Genomic DNA, 16704 nt, shown 5'->3' with positions numbered 1-16704 from the left:
GTTCATGAGTATGACACATTGTTTTGGGGGAATTCTACTGTAGTTGTATTACAGAATCATGAGCATATACCAATATAGAGCCTAGGCCAATTTTTGTCTCCTGTCAGCTCCCAAAGTGAGTGCTATAGCTACTCTGATGTAAAATTTATTAATTGATCTTTTATCTACAGCCCCAAAATAGCATGGGTAATGCCATCCAATTAGTAAAAACAAAAGCTCTGTCCTCCTTTGTGACAGACAGCCTCTCATATCCTTCCCCAAGAGGCAAGAATCTAACCTTGTTGGCTTTTTCTGAGTCAGAAGCCATTTAAATCTGCCACTAGTGTGATCCCCAGTGCCCCTGTCTAGCTTTCTTAAAGGTTAGAGGCAACTCATGTCCTAGTTCATTAAAGGCAGGATCCTTCCCAGATTTAAAGCTCAGGAATTTTTTTTCTTCCCTAGTGTCAGAATCTAATTCTATATCACTAGTGAAGAGAAAACCTGTATTTATTTGATGTTCAAGTCTCAACCTGAGTGCTACTTGGCACACATGCTTTGGTTTAAGCTCTATGCTTATGTAAGCAATGGGTTATCCTTTAAGAGTATAAGAGGAGCTGGTTAATTCTGCAAACGGAGTACTGAATTTCTCATTTGTTTTCTTTTTCATTCGTGTACTCACATCAGTGTACTAAGCCAGTCAAATATGAGAATTCAAAACAAGTAAAATGGCCAATATTTCATACTAAAAAACCCCAAACAATCCAGAACAAAGAAAATAACATTGTCAAGTAAGGGAAAAGAGTATGCACTTCCATTTTGTGAGCTGCTCTGAGCAGTTGTGATAACAACAGACATATTCTTAAAATGACCCATTTTCTTATGCAAAGATATTCTTGCTTTCAGTGTAATTTTATTCTTGTTAACCATTTGTTGTCACTTTTTAGGTGATGTAGAAGAAATAGAGATCCAACAAAAACCAGCCCTGAAGGTTTTCAAAAATATTACTGTGATCCAGGAACCAGGCATGGTAGTCCTTGAGGTGGGCATTGGTGAGGGAGAAAGAAGTACTTTGTTCTCCAGTTTCTGGAATAGTATCATATAGATGCCATGCAGAGTTAAATGTTTTAAGTGATTTTCTGTTGGATGACAAATAGAATGAAAGCTAGAATGAAATTCTCCTTGAGCTATGGTCCTGTGTTAATGCATGTTGTTTTATTTAGCCACTGCTAGTTTCTTTTTTGCTGTGACTCAAGAGTATAATGGCAGATTCAGTGCCCTTTTTTATTTGGCAAATAGTAATTGGAAATAATGTCAAATGGTGTTCCCTCCTTCCCCTTTCCCCACCTCCAAAATAGTTATGGTAATTAATAACTATTCCATAAATGTGCTCAAAAACATTCAACAGCTTGAATTTTTCATGGGAAGTTACGGGAATATACCAAGTTAGAAGTAGTTAATAATTTGGTGTAAAATGTATGACAGTCATTGGAAGCTAAAATTCAGAGAAAAGCAAATAGAACACAATTAATGTTACATTGTTTTTCTGTTGCATTATTTACTCAGCCCAAATAATGAGGTCAAATTATGAATATTTTTTTTTATCTTCCAGTGGGTGGCAAATCCTGCTAATGATATGTATGCAGACACCGTGACAACAGTGATACTGGAAGTTCAGTCAAATCCCAAAATACAGAAAGGTAGTAAGTTTAGTGTAAGCTTATTTAACTGAGGCATTTCTTCTTAATTTTTTCATGTCAAGCTTAGAGGGATATAATGCCTTGCAATAGATTGCAATCCCCCTATTGTACTTCCTCTCCTTATGATTTAGGGAGTAAGATTTGCTACTTAAAAACAGAATTACAACTTGGTCTTCATTATTTGTAACACGTTCATTTGTTGAAACTTTCTTTTATAGGGCAACTGGTAGCTGATGGAAAACGTGACCTTATTTAAAATAAGTTAAATGTTACTCTACCTTTTTGTACATAAACAATTTATGATATCCCATTTAAATATTTCAGTTTCTTATTTGAAAGTTGTGATTACCATTCATGAGTGGTATTCCTATGAGTGTACACCAGAAAGAGTTAGGTAGACAATGCTGAAAAAAAGCCAGACTAACTTCACAATTACACTTACGCAGACCCTGTAACCAAGTAACATTATTGGGTAGTGATAGCATCATCAGATGCTGGGTTTGACATTGCTGTTCAAGAATCACAGCAATTTTGTTGGGATTACTAGTGATGATAGTTTATAGGTTTTGTTCCACTGTTTTGCTTTTGAACATGTATGTCAGTGTGCTAAGAATCTGGAGCAAGTATTGAATATTGGGTTGGCCACTGAGGATAAATGTTGGCAGCTTGGCAACGCAGTAACACAGATAATTTAATGATAATCCATTTATCAAAATAAAATAAGGATTATTTTTTTTTATTTTCTAGGGGCTTAAATCACTTTTTTGTCACTACCTGCATTATTTTACTTACGAAGATCTTATTAAATTCTGCCTTTGTGTACGCTTGCTCACCTAGTGAAATAAGTGACATTTGGGTATCCATCTTAGAGCATTATTCATCTGCAGTTTGGATATGGTTAGGCAAGCAGAACCCAAAATTCTTTTCCTTGGGTGTTACATAAAAGTAGTACTATTTGGTGGTTGGTTTTGTTGGGCTTTTTCAGCAAAAGGGCAATATGAGTAGACATCTTCTTAAATTAATCCCAAGGTTAAACTCAAGGGGTATGTCTGTAATGCCCAGCAGGTATGTTCTGTGACCATAAAATAGGGGACCAGTGGCAGATGTGAGCTTGGTGCCCATTTTTCCTTTGTGTGGTAACTAGAGTACTGAGGCGGAGGTGAGGAGGTCCTTCTGACATGAACCCAGGACACATCTGAGGTGTGTGCTTGAACCCGGAAGCCTTCAAAGCAGTCTCAGTGCCATATCCTGTACTTATCACCCCTTGGGCCTCCGACTTCCCTGTCAACTCATTCTGTAATCATCCTCCTTTTAACCAGTTCCAGTGTTAAAAATTCTGTAAACATCTTCTCATCTTACCTCAGGGTTTTTCATGTCATTCTGTATCAGATCCTATAGTGAAGGCTGATGGTCATGGTCTACAATGTATCCTTAAAATAACTGATAATTTTAAATTACCGGAGACTGATAGTGAGGGGTCTGGATTGATCTGTCTCTGTGAACCCCATGTGATGTTTTATTCATAACACTTCTAGTAGATTTTTCTTTCCCAGCCAGCATGGAAGGCACTAGAGCTATATGGACAAATGGGTGTTTATTTTCCCTAGGTTATTCCACTTGTCTTTTTATTATATATTTTAATGATTTTATATAAAAAAGTAATCAGTGTTCTTTAGGTGCCTAGTCCCATACCTGACTCAACAAATTTAAAAAAAAAATCCTTTTTCATAGGTTTATAAAGTCACATAGCAGTTCTTACTTTATTTGGGGATAAAGGTTTACCAGCCACCTTGATCTAAGCAAATTCAGATTGTAATTTTCTTATCTTGGTTGTGATCATTTTCAGTTTATATCAGCACTTGTAGCCACACCCTTATGTTCTGCTCTACTGAAACTAACCAAAAATACAAATTTTATTTTTTGGTGGTACTTTGACCTCCTTTTTGGGGGGTGTTTTGGTTTTTTTTTTTTTCCCCTATCCTTTATATGGCTGAAAAAAACTTCTGCTGTTTTGCTAATTTTTTTTAATTTCTTATTGTAATATCTGACTTGGCCTGATGTTTGGTAGTCCCCACTTTCTCTGTATGATTTGTTAGTGACAGTGTCTAGACCCCCACCCCCCACCCCCCCCCCAGTTAATTCCTCTTTGTATTTTTATGTGCCTTTTAGCATTATTTCTCATGATGTTTCATGCTGGTGATTCTATCAGCTAGTCTCAGGTGTGGTTTCTTGCAGGATTTTTTTTTGTCCTTATTTGGGGTAAAACCACATTCCAAGTAGTTCTCGCACTTGTATATTTTAGAGTATGTTCACAGGATCACAAGCGATTGAATTAAAATCTCTTAAATTACTGTTGCTCAGCTGACCATGTGCCTGCTCTTACCTCATTTCCAGTATAAAGTTATTTTGCTTAGTATATTCAGTTACTGCATCTTATCTAAGGGATGGTAAATTTTTAAGATACACTTGCTTGGTCTCTTGCAATTATGAAGTTCTTCAAAGAATTTCTAACTACCATTGTGTTCAGTTTTCTGAATTCTTCAGCTGATACAGAAGTATTGAAAACTGGTTTTTCAAAAGCCTTACCTGTTTTGTTTATCCACCAGTGGAAAAGGTAGTGATTTTCACAATTAGCTCTTCCTATAGACTTCTGAATCCTTTAACAATCAAATACTTAAATAATTATTTTCAATAGAAAATTACTTGTTTTAAACTACCTCTTAATTTTGAAACCAAGTCTAAAAACAGTACCATTATTTCAACCTCTCTGTGCTGAAACATATTCCAGGAATGTCTGTGCCTATTACTGCTATTCACGTTTGGTGTCTGTTTTTACTTTATGTATTCTCTGCATGCTCCTAGCCTCCATGGTGTGGTATTTTCCTATAATAAGAGAAAATGGAGGGATTATAAACAAATAATGGAAGTAGATTATTTTCACTTTTAAGTAAAGGAAATGTGAGAAGTAATGAGCATTAACAGTTAAAAGGAGCATTAAAAAGTGAGAATTAGATTTGAAAAGTTTTCTATTTTAAAATGTAGTAAGTACAGGGAACATATATTTGACATGTATGTACTTCCTTGACTCTTTCATCTTTTTTTCCATCTTTTTTTAATACATTTTCTTTATAAACTGTTTAAACATAGGTATCTTATGTAGCTTTTGGATTGTTTTTCATTAAAGTCAGTTGGGAGCCAAGATGTATCAGTTAGCCAATTTTCCCTCCCAGCAAATGTCTGTGAAAGTGAAATTACTTTTTCTTTTCAGCTGCAGTACATAAAATTTCCAAAAAAGTAGATATGGAGGTGTACAGGAAGAGAATGGAGATCATGCTTCAGTAAGTTGGCATGTATTTTTCTAAAGGAAAATGATCACTGTTAGTCATGTAAATACAATAATTTTAGTATAATACAGTTTAAAGATACAGTTATTTAAAAATACTTTATGCAAATGTACTTCACTTTAATTTCTGTGAAGGCCAGGAATTAAGTAATGAAAGAGGTGCAGTAAAAAGTTCTCAGCATCATTAAATTTTGAATACAAGGCACAGTTATTTCTTCCAGAAGCAGATTTTTAAGTTGTCCCCTAAAATTATGCTACGAATGGTTGTGAAAATATGTTTTTGGATCACATCTCTTTTAAAATGTACTCTAATGTATATTCTGTTATTTATGGAGAAATCTTGCCTCTTTTGAAATCAAAGGAATCCTTCCCTTCATTTATGATAAGATTTATTTTGGTAAAATATGTACTGTTATATGATGTCCACTCTCATAATAGTTTAGATTGGTATTTGTTAATTATATCTGAGTGGGTTAAATAATAGTTGCTGAAAGGAGATACTCTGCTGACAAAATGCCTTTGGAACCCAGAGGTTAATAGAAAGAAAAGCATAAGTTTGCTGTTTGGCCACGTCTTACACACATAGGTCTTTGTTTTAGGGATATGTTTGGAGAAGACTGTGTGAGTTCAAAAGATGGCTCTGTCCTATGCATCACAGTTGATGGAAAGACTGCAAACATTTCACTGGACACTCGGGTATGTACAGCAAACCACTTGCTTTTGTATGCACTATGTTTAGCAGAGGTGAGTCACCTGTCTAGTGTACAGTGCTGCCTAGAATATCATGTACCCATTTGCTAAGGAAATGTTTTTGTATTTGGTATCAAAACAGCTTAAGGCTATTCACTTTCCATTAATTTCATTGACATTCTCATCAGTCGATCAGTACCCAGCCTTTCTGAGAGAAATACTGATCCAGCCTGCAAGCTGAGCTTACTGAGTTTGTTACAGAAGCATTTCCTAGAGAGTTTTCTTCATTAAAAAAATGCTAGCAACGTTTATGTAACAAATACAGTAAATTTGGAAGAACACCCAGTATTTTTCAGCAGCTCTCTACTTGTATAAAAATGAATAAAGAAAGATTGTAGAGGAGAAATTGATTTAACCCACAAATTTTTTCAGTTTTTTAATAAACTTATGCTACATTTCCATGTGTATATAGTACAGAAAAATACGGGACTGATGAAAAGTAGAGAAAAAAGTAACCAGACTGAAAAAAACTGCATACTGCTTAATCAAGAAGTTAGGTTTCATTTTCATATAATATAATACTAAGGTATGTCATTATTGTTAAAAGACTTGTGTACTCACAAAAACCCTAATGGCAGCTCAACTGCAACAGCGTGTATCTTTCTAATACTCATTTTACATACTGTGTTGGCAATGGCAAGCTTATGCCATTGTGAACCAAGTCTTACAAGAAAGATCTGTCCTTCTTTATGTGCATATGTATCTTCTTATAAAACTTTAATAGCTTTAAAATAAAAAGCTGTTTAGTATAGATCTAACTATATGGTGGGACATGTGGTTTTATTTTTTCCATGTTAACTCTTAACACAGTGCTTTTACAGTTAACATGCTTTTAACAGTATTGTTAGATACCATTAAATGCATGTTTGCTGTTTCAAATGCCTCCCCCCCCCCCCCCAAAAAAAAACACCTTTACTGTTGAAAAGAGTTACTTGTTCAGAAGAGTAATGAGTTAATGCTGAATTGGAGAAGGTACAGTCCTAGTGCTTTCTCTAGTATCAAGAATAGTATTACTATGCAAATGCTGCCCTTTGTTTTTGAGATAGAGCAGTCAGGGGATTGGGTTGAATGTTGATCAACTTGCATGTTTGAGGTGGGCATCTTTCTCTAGTAAGATTTGTTTTAGTGATGAATTAATCTCTTTGGGGTTTTATTTTGATGTAAATGTTACCTTATGGGTGTGGGAACATCAGTGTGGAGACTCCCTGAGTACAGGTGCCTCTACCTCTGTGATGAATGCACGTCTTTTACAGTATGTAAATGCAATGCGGGTGAATTCACAGATAAAATGACATTTCCAAGGACTGAACCTTTTGTGGTTTTATTTGGTTTTGAATTAAATGCAATCTAGAGAACTTAATGTATTTTACACAGTAGTTTTGAAACAATTTATTAATCAAATGTAAAACTCAATTAAGCTTCTTGTTCATCAGCAGGACTTGCATAAGTCTTCTCTGAACTCTTCTATATGTTGGCAGACCATTTAAAAACATACAGTGCTGCTCTTGATAACTTTCTTTTCAATTTGCATTGACTACTTTTTCCTTTCCCCTTACGAGCATCCTTCACATGCTGAAAAGGAATATGAAGTGCTAGTTGTTCTAACATACTTCTTTTTTTGTTCCCAGACAGTTGACTGTGAGCCAGGAAGTGAAGATGACGAATCTCTTCGTGAAATGGTGGAGCTGGCTGCACAGAGGCTTTATGATGCCCTCAGCCCAGTATACTGACCTCTGTAGATACCTAGGACACATGAAAAAAAAATCTTTTAAATGTTCAATTTATTTGGACTATTTTTTAAGAGTAAATAAAATTTTTTTCTTCAGTAAGTCAAATGTATCAATTCTGTGACTGTGAAACTGCTGAGTTATTTCAAATCATGGATAAGCAACCTTATAGCAACTATATTTGTGCATATAGATCATAATAAAATCAGGTAAAGTGTGCATATGTTCTTTTTTCTTATGTGCACATACGAGAAATAAGAAAAAATTCTTAACCTATCTAAAAGTAGAATTTCAAAAACTAAATTGAGAGAGGTTTATATTTTTGAAGATCAGCGACCAGTTGGAGGATAATTTGGATGGTTTGGGTTTGCATATGCTCAGAATCAAGCTTGTATATCATTTCGTTCCTGTCAAGGAAGTGACTACCTGCATGCTTGTATCTGCTTGAAGTCAGAGGGGGCTCGAACACATTTAAAATGGAATCTGTGTTTGTGTACTGGGTTTAGCTGGAGCTTTAAAACTATCTACGCAGGCATTGCCATTAACTGGGCTAGATGAACAGAACCAGCTTCAGGCGAAGCCAGTGCTTATGACCTGTAACAGCCTCAAGTGCAAATGGCTCCTGTCACTATTTTTGTGACAGTCAGCATGCATCTTGCTCCCGCTGACGGCCCTGTCACTTGGTGCTGCTGAGATGGTCTTCCTGGGCAAAGTGAAATGGAGTATCAGAAACTGCAGTGTGTAGAGAAGAATTTCAGACAGGAACGGGATACTCTGAGTTAGCTGGGGTTGCTACCAAACAGTAAAGCATGCTGGAAAATGTCCACAGAAAGTGAGTTTTCTACAGAACTTTCCTTGGTTTTCCCCCTTTTTCTCAGCTGATTGAATTGGCACCTGATGATCTTTATAGCAGTGTTAGTGTATTAGTATTAGCAGAATTAGCGCATTATTACTGTTAGCAAAATTAACGACAGCTTCCCTCCCCAGACTGTATGTCGTTAGCTAACAGTATGAAGTCTTTCATACTGAAGTATCACCCATGAAAGCGATAACTGTACTTTCTTAAAAGGAAGTGTCTCTGTGGAGCAGATAAAAATCTTATTTTTTTAAATGATGCATGTTTTCTGAAATGTGCTTTCAGCCAACGTGTGTTAAATGTGTGGGCTGGTTAGGCCCCCAATACCGTCTTCTCCGTGCTGCTGCTCCCCGCGGGCCGGTTTTTAACGCGGATCTCGGCCGCTGCCGGCCCGTTTCCCGCCGCAGAGGAAGCGGCGAGGCCTCTTCCTCCTCCTCCTCTTCCTCCTCCTCCTCTTCCTCCTCCTCCTCTTCCTCCTCCTCCTCTTCCTCCTCCTCCTCTTCCTCCTCCTCCTTGCCCGGCGGACGTCCGGCGGCGGCCATGGCGCTGGCGGAGGCGGGCGCCCGCGGGCGGCTGCTGCTCTGGCCCCGCGTCGTCCTCTTCGGAGACTCCATCACTGAGGTAGCGGTCCTGCGGCAGCCCCGAGGGGGCCGCGTTGCCGCCCCTGGCAGCGGCGCCGCCGGGGTCTCCGCGCCGCCCTAAGCGGGACCGACGGGCTCCGCCGTTCCCGCCTGCAGCGACGGAGCCCCATGAACGTCCCCGTTCCTCCTGCCGGGGGCGGACTGAGCCCCTGTGTCCCTTGGAGGCCGCGCCAGCAGCAGCCCGGCGTTGGGCCGAGCGCCTGGGCCAAGCACAGGGCCTTACTCGACGCTAATTTTTAAGGGAGAAGGAGCAGCCGGCGGCTGGAGCGGGAGAGGATCTGTGTGTCCTAGTGTGGGGCAGCGCGGCCCCAGCCTCGCCTCGCCTCGGTGGCTGGTCCCCACCTCGGCTGGCGCAGGAGAAGCCTGTCCGGCGGGATCACGGTGACGGAGTCCCTGAGCCACTCTCAGGGGCTGCCAGAGTAGGCCGGCCGCCGTGGCAGCCTGCGGTCAGGCAGCCGGGGGAACTGGTCTCAAAACCCGCTTTGACAGAGGCAGGCCGGCATGGTGGGTGGTGGTGATCGGCCTGGCACCGTGAGGCGGGAAGGAGACCAGTGGAACAGGAGTGCAGCCTGGCATAGTTACGTCCCTGCTGGATCTCCCACGAGAGCGCTCCAGGAGCTTAAACACCTGATGGCCTGTTACAAGATTTAGAGCCTTTTTGCAGAAATTCATAAAGTTCCTGTGTTAGAAATGTGATCTGGTAAAAGTCTAGTTTCTGCTGTTTTGGTGTCAGCAGCGTTTTCCAGACAGGGAGGACAGCCTGTTGTCTGTACCGACCCCCACACTCTCCCCGTCCCAGCTCCTGGTGCGTCCCTTCTGCACAGCTCCCTGCGTCGAGCTCGCTCGACTGCCCCGGAGGCACATTCTGCATTGATATGACCAGGCCGTGGCTTGGTGAATGTCTCCTTTGAGGCAGCAGTAGCTTTTTAGTTTTTATTTTGTGTCCCTGCTTTCTGTTGCATGGGTTGCGTGGTGGAGTGGGTCACAGCTGCTCTGATGAGAAAAGATTTGGCTGAAAAGAAAGGTTATCTTTAATGGGAGATCAGTTGTCTAAGCCGACTCACTGTGCAGCATTGTAACAGGGAGGATGGTGCAGCAGTGGAAATAAGGAGAAGGGATTCATTTTTCCACTACTAGAAGAGGTAGGTATTGAACTGCACTCCAAAGCAGCATGTGCTCTCCAGAATGAAGGCACAGTGAAAGGATCTTAGAAATAAGTTAGAAAATTACAAGAAAAAAAAAAAAAGCTTCACTGGCCAAAATGGAACTACAGCCTGACAGCAGTCAGTTTTGATTACAAAGGGACCACAGGGTCTGTCCCTCTGTAGGTACGGTTCCATATTGCCTTTGATGCCAGCCGTGCATCTAGGTAAGACTGGGGGTGTTTGATCTCTGCAGGGACAGAGCAGACTGGGAGGAAGGAAGCGCTGCTGCAGCAGTGCCAGAGGCCCTGCATTAAAAGCTGTTGAGGAGGGAAGGTGCCAGGGGTGGGACTGACCTGCTGGGGACGGAGTTCTTCCAGTGAGGGTCTAACTGTTTTCCTTGCTTTCAGTTCTCCTTCCAGGAAAACGGCTGGGGGTCATCCCTTGCTGAGAGATTGGTCAGGTAAGAGCTTAAATTTCAAAACTGATTTCTAGCATGCAAGAAGTCATGCAGCTTTTCTAAAAGTAAACCAACAAAGTTAATATTTAATGTATATTTATTTATTAACATTTGTTTATTTATTGAAGTGGAACTGCCTTAGTGGTAACCTGCCCAGTACTGGTGGAAATACTAATTGACTGTTTCTTTCTGCTCAAAGCCCGAGTGGAAAGAAAAAAATCCTTAGTGGTTGTGAAGACTGTTGTTCTGGTTTCATAGTCTAAGTGACAGGTAAATGCTACGCATGCAATCTATGCATGCACTTTCAAAACATAAAGTTGTAATCCCACTGAAAACTCCCGTGACATCTCATTGTTTCTGAGAGGGATGGAGGCAGGTATCCTGACAGAATGGTTCAAAACTTTCCAAGTTTTGTTCTGGTGGGCAGAGGAGAGATGTTCTTTTTGATATGTGTCTCTGTTTCAGAAAATGTGACGTTGTGAACCGTGGGGTCTCGGGGTACAACACCAGATGGGCTAAATTGATCCTTCCAAGACTGATCACTAGAAGTACTAGTGCTGAGAGTACTGTTGCGGTTACTATTTTCTTTGGAGCTAATGACAGTGCTTTGAAAGGTATGATAGCTTGCTTTTTTTTTTTCTTTTCCCCATGATCTGTTCTCTTAAGACAGTTTTACAGTTTAGCAGAAAAGGCAGAATATTACACAGACTTTTCCTGCTGCTTCTCTGTGAACCAGTTGCCCTCTTTTCATTTTTACAGTTGATTGTTTTCAGCCATTTTATTTGTATTTAAACTGTGCAGTGCCTTCTATTTCTTTCCCTCTCACCAAGTTTTAATATTAAAAGTAAATTTCAGGGTGCTCAAGAATTAGTCGTATATCCATCACCTAAAATTGGAGTTGGGCATCTAGCTGATTTTTCTGCCTTTAAAGCAGTCTGATGAGTTCTTGGAAGACAGGTTGAGGAAATGAGGGAAGGTAGCATTTGGATTCTCTTTAAGATAAGCATAGCAGCACGCAGAGCTAGTCTAATCAAAATGGTAACATTGGTGCACGAAGGACTGACTGTATGTCCATGGGAACTCTCTGCATCCAAGAGAGTTAGAAATCTTAGGTTTTGTTTCAGATGAGGTTTGAGGAGATTATGTGATCTAATACTAAGATACAGAGTTGTAAGAAAAAGCATCTTAAAAAAAAAAAAAAAAAAGGTGATTTCTGTCCCCCCACCCCATGCCTTATTTGCTCTTGTTGGAAGTGCTGTGTTTAAACTCTTGATTTGTCTGCTTTGGATATTGAGGAATGGCATTTTCCTACCACACCTCCTGAACCAATGGTTGAGATGAACTGCATACTGAAAATAAGTGCCCACATGCATACGCTGTGTAAAAAGCATGTTATGTCGTGTAATAAATCTGTAAGCAGTTTAACATCGCTAATGCATGTGCTCCATCCCCTAACAGATCTGAACCCTAAGCAACACGTTCCTTTGGAGGAATATTCTGCGAATTTGAAGAGCATGATACAGTATCTGAAGTCAGTAGGCATTACTGAAGACAGGATTATTTTGATAACGCCACCACCTCTTCAGGAATTGGCTTGGGAAAAGGAGTGTCTTGCCAAAGGTAAAAGAATGATACAGAGGGGCAGAATTTCTGCATTTTACCGGCAAAGTGTAAATTACTGATCCCAGGCTGACAGATAATTAGCTTCATGCTTGTACCAGATTGCAGTCGTGTTCTTTGAGTTGATGGAAGAGGACTGCTAGCTGTTTTGCTAAAGAGCTTTTGGATAAGCTCGTGGAGTAACTACTAACTAAATAAATAGTAACATCCTTTCACAAGTGTTGATTGATCTGTTTGTTAGTGCATAAAACTGACGGAAGTGGCTGCTCTTTGAGAACATAGGCTTTGCGGAGATGTCCTAGGCAGACTACTACGTCATGTCCTAGCACCTTCCAAAATAACATGAACAATGGAAGAAATTTTGGCATTGTGTGCCTTAGAAAATTTTATAATAGTCACAGCATATTTCACGTCTATTTAGATAAGTAGTAATATCCTAGCCAGGTTTATTTTAAATTTAAAAAAACCCCAGAGAATATCATATTCTAAGGATGCTAATAAAAGTACCTGAAAAAGAAGCAGAAGGTGATTAAATGATTTCTCATTATGTTGTTCAAGCTAACTCTAAAAATAGAGACATAACAGCACCGCTTACTTCATGTTACTCAGCTGGTGAAAATTGCCATAATCCCACTGACTCCAGCAGCGACCATTTATACCTCCTGAGAGCATGTCCTCTTTTCCATTGGGACAGCTTGTCCAGTTCTTGCGCATTTATAAAAGACTTGTGAGTTAGATTCAGGTAAATACACAGCTGTCACCTTAGTATTTGCAGGGTTTTCTCTAATTTAGGTGGTATTGCACATTCTGAGTTGTGTACTCAGTTAAAGCAGTAACATTTTGAAGATGACCTCATGTTCAAACTGCATTAAATTAGACTATGTTATTGCATGACTTTGCATTAGGAGGCTTTGGTGCGTGGCAGTGATCACTGTGCAAAACAGGTTTTGGACTATATGGACTTTCAGTCTCATCCAGCAGGGCAGTTTTTATATTTAATTTGGAAAAGGAAAGTCCTAGAGTAATATTCACAAATTGTGTAAGACAGTAGCAGCTGTAGCAGGTCAGATCAAACATCAGACACAGCCAGTACTGTATACGTGACAGTGGTACATCCTTGGATAGGGCAAAAGGGATCGGTCAGGGGCAGAGCAGCCCTTCCTGGCATGTGTGCCCAGCTCCCACTTAAGCTGCTACAGGCATAGTTTGCAAAACATGCACCCGTATTGTCCTTCTGAAGGTATCTGAATGCTGCTTATCTTGCTCCTAGCTATCAAGTAATGCTTTTAAAATGTTGCTTATTCATTTTCATCTTAAAGCTATCCATTTTATGGGGTAGGGAGGGAGGAAACTTGAATTTACAGTGTTGAATCTGCCAGCATCTGTCTAAAAGAGATTGCTGTGTAGGGATGGAACAAAAGACACAGTGATGTCAGACCGTAGACCACAAATAAAGTATTGTGGGCAGAGTAAACAGCAATATCAGATCATCTGCCCTCAACTAGTATCCAGGAGAAATGTTCTGCTTATTTCTAGTTTTGTCGGATAGATATCAGAGCAAAGGAGAGATGTGAAACAAGGGGATGATGGTGTTCACAGGAACACTAGAGGCGCGAAAAGAAACGCAGCTTCCAAATGAGTGCTGTAGGAGACAGTCAAAGGCCTTACTAAAGTCAGAGCTGTTCATCATCTGTGTAGCCATCATTTCATCGCAGAAGGCAGCTGAGTTGATCAAGCACTATCTGGCTTTGCTAAATTCACGCTGATAGTTCCTTCTTGTCCTTTGTGTGTTTGGAAATGAATCCCAAGAGGACGCAACCCCACTGTCTTTCCCAGCACTGAGGTGAAGCTGAGTGATCAACAGTTCCCTGGGTCCTTTTTCTTGCCTTTCTTAAAAATGGGTATAATGTTAATCTTCTTCCAGTCACCATGGGTCTCCTGTTAGCCATGAAGTTTTGTAGGTGGTAGGCATTGACCTCACCAATTCAACAGGCAGCTCCTTCAGATCAGTCCCACGCACCCAGATGCATCTGGCATCTCCAAGTATCCTGTAACCCAGTGCTCTCCACTGTTGGCTGTCCTCCATTCCGAGCTGGCCACACATGCAGGTTGGGATAGATCACTAGGTTGCCTCCTTGGTCCCTCAGGAGATCCTCATATTCCCTGAGCTTCCTTTGGCTGCTGCTCTTAGCTTATAGACTGAGCAGGTGCTCCTACAGAGCTGCACACTGAGAGCAGGCGTGTGCTTCCAGCAATGGAAGAGGAGATGACACAATCAAGAAGTAACCCTAATGATGAAAGAAAAGGCAAAGGGAGAATAAGAAATTATCAGCTCTGCTAGATGAGAAGTCATAGAAAGGGAAAGGGACAGGACTGCAGGACCTCACCTGGGGAGGTGAGGTTGTGATCAATACAGGGAACTTGGCAACAAAGGGAGCTCTGTGTGGTGGAGGCTGAGTGAGCTGAAGGGCCAGTCAGTCTATGGGAGAGTTGAACCAGGAAGAAAGTTGAAGAAAGCAAGAATTAGGAAAGGTACTGTGGTGGGGAGGGACCGGTGAGGCTACCAAGGGTATTTTTATGATGACAAGAAATGATGGGACGAAAAAGGTGGCAGTGTGAAGAAGTGGGAATCATCAGATGCAAGGAGGGAGTAGCGTAGGAGTTCATGAATTGCATTATAGGTACCATTAAAAGAAAAACAACATAACTTAATAATACCCTGCCCCAAAGTTTCACCATGGTCTGTGCAAAACTGCTGGCTTACAGTAGCTGGCACCAAGCACGTACCAAATGTCCAGCACCCAGTATAACTGCACACACAAATGTAGCAGTCATGAGTGCTAGTAAAGCTTTGGACCTAAACATACCCCAGTTTTACCAGCACATTAACAATGAGGAGACTGTTGCAAGGAGATGTTAAAGGTCAGATGTCATCCAGGAGGTGGAAGGCAAGCTTGTAAATAGATTTACATTAACAACTCTATTCTACATGCTAGTAGCAGGTGTCTGAGGAGTTTTATATCTATGCACTGATTTCACCTGAACCTTGCCAGAAAGTGAAAGCTGTGTACTTGTTGCCTCTGTCTAACGTATTTCAAATGCCGCAAAAACAAAAGGTGCCCTGAAAGAGACTAAATGAGCTATAGCTTCCAGCCACTTAAATTGAGCTGCTTGGGATTTAGTTTGTAATTGATTATATCTGCACATCATGTGTACCACAGAAGACTGAAATCAAGCTGTATCAATTGCAATTGCGAAATGTTTTCTTTGTTTCTGATTGATAGGTGACAAATTAAATCGCCATAATGCCACCACCGGGGAGTATGCCCAGGCCTGTGTTCAGGTAGCGAGGGACTGTGGAACGGATGTACTTGACCTCTGGACACTGATGCAAAAAGATGAGGTATGATGACATGAGAAAGACTTTGAAACTGTCATGAATTGTGAAATGCATCATTTAGCATAGAGGAACCAGTAGTGCTGCATTATCACTGAAATGAATCAAAATATATCCAAATTACACTTTGGGGAAGGAAAAAAATAATCCAGAATGCTTCATAGTGGGCTACAAGAAATAAAGCTTAATACCTGGCCCTTATATTTGGTTAGCAAATGTCCCCTGAATGATTACATGTAAATAACCTTTTCCCTGGACTTTGAATCATGGAATAGTTTTGGTTGGAAAGGGCCTCTGGAGACACCTAGTCCAAGCCACTGCACAGCACTGGGTTGACTTCAAAGTTAGATTAGGTTGCATGAGTACCTTGCTGGTGCTTCTGACCAAATACCCAAACTCGTCCATGTGACAGAGATTGCAAACTTTTCCTGTAAGCAGATAACTCCAGTTCGGGCACTGAATCTTCTCTCTCCTGTGCTCCCTGGTATGGTAGGCTGTTCAATAGTGCAGCAGACTCAATAGATGGCATCACTTAATCCTGTGATCTTTTCCTGATGAATAGCAGTGACTTTGGCAATCAGAACATTCTCTTAATATTTTAATACAGACAGTGAAAAATAAAACCAGTATATATACCAGCTGGCTTTGAAGAACTTCTTAACTTAAAAATTACTGAAGACCTTCTATTTGCAACTAGCAAACACACTAATACATGGTTTTAACCTCCCCTGTAGGATTTCTCTTCCTATTTGTCTGATGGTCTTCATTTATCGACAAAAGGCAACAGCTTTCTAGCAGCACAACTTTGGTCACGCCTGGAAAAAAAACTGTCTGCTCTTCCTTCACTGCTTCCTTATTGGCGTGACGTGGACCACACAAACCCCGAGGCCAGTCTTGTGTGAGATCCCTGCAGTAAGGACAAGCCTGACAAAGCCATTCTGTTTACAAGCAGCCAGTATCCAGCAACACAGTTCTTGGGGAACAGGGTAGTGGGGAGTCCCCTGTCAATACTCTTCTGTGCCCCCTTCTCTTGGTCTGGGGGAGAATAAAGGTGAGACCACCCAGGGTCCCTAATGGGTTGGTTTGTCTGCA

The 16704-nt window shown here is 40.6% G+C and overlaps 2 protein-coding genes and 1 long non-coding RNA gene across 4 annotated transcripts in view; 2 read left to right on the top strand and 1 right to left on the bottom strand.

Annotated features, from left to right (window-relative positions):
• The window catches only part of CPSF3 (cleavage and polyadenylation specific factor 3), a 21873-nt gene extending 14279 nt beyond the window's left edge, over nt 1-7594 (top strand). For both annotated transcript variants that reach the window (XM_075049168.1, XM_075049169.1), the window contains exons 14-18: nt 924-1018; nt 1589-1676; nt 4945-5014; nt 5619-5715; nt 7398-7594. In XM_075049168.1, the coding sequence (XP_074905269.1) occupies nt 924-1018; nt 1589-1676; nt 4945-5014; nt 5619-5715; nt 7398-7499 (452 nt within the window). In that variant the 3' untranslated portion in view covers nt 7500-7594. The remainder of the gene's footprint in view (nt 1-923; nt 1019-1588; nt 1677-4944; nt 5015-5618; nt 5716-7397) is intronic.
• Nucleotides 7132-8844, bottom strand: LOC142040857 (uncharacterized). The gene is made up of 2 exons (XR_012653310.1): nt 8680-8844; nt 7132-7512 (listed from the first exon to the last, which is right to left on the bottom strand). It is a non-coding gene; the product is annotated as an uncharacterized LOC142040857 (long non-coding RNA).
• Nucleotides 8837-16704, top strand: IAH1 (isoamyl acetate hydrolyzing esterase 1 (putative)). The gene is made up of 6 exons (XM_075049170.1): nt 8837-8973; nt 10546-10598; nt 11061-11209; nt 12054-12215; nt 15500-15618; nt 16347-16704. The coding sequence occupies exons 1-6, from the start codon at nt 8893-8895 to the stop codon at nt 16512-16514; spliced, it is 732 nt and encodes a 243-aa protein (XP_074905271.1). The 5' UTR covers nt 8837-8892; the 3' UTR covers nt 16515-16704.

The sequence above is a fragment of the Buteo buteo genome, chromosome 17 (genome assembly GCF_964188355.1).
Source record: "Buteo buteo chromosome 17, bButBut1.hap1.1, whole genome shotgun sequence".
NCBI lineage: Eukaryota > Metazoa > Chordata > Aves > Accipitriformes > Accipitridae > Buteo > Buteo buteo.
The sequence above is the reverse complement of the archived record's forward strand: the minus strand, read 5'-3'. Positions and strand labels throughout refer to the sequence as shown.

Coding starts and splice junctions, on each gene's coding strand:
- IAH1 (XM_075049170.1), top strand. CDS start 8,893: ATGGCGCTGGCGGAGGCGGGCGCCCGCGGGCGGCTGCTGCTCTGGCCC. Junction 8,974..10,545: donor TCGGAGACTCCATCACTGAG/GTAGCGGTCCTG, acceptor CCTTGCTTTCAG/TTCTCCTTCCAGGAAAACGG. Junction 12,216..15,499: donor AAAGGAGTGTCTTGCCAAAG/GTAAAAGAATGA, acceptor TCTGATTGATAG/GTGACAAATTAAATCGCCAT.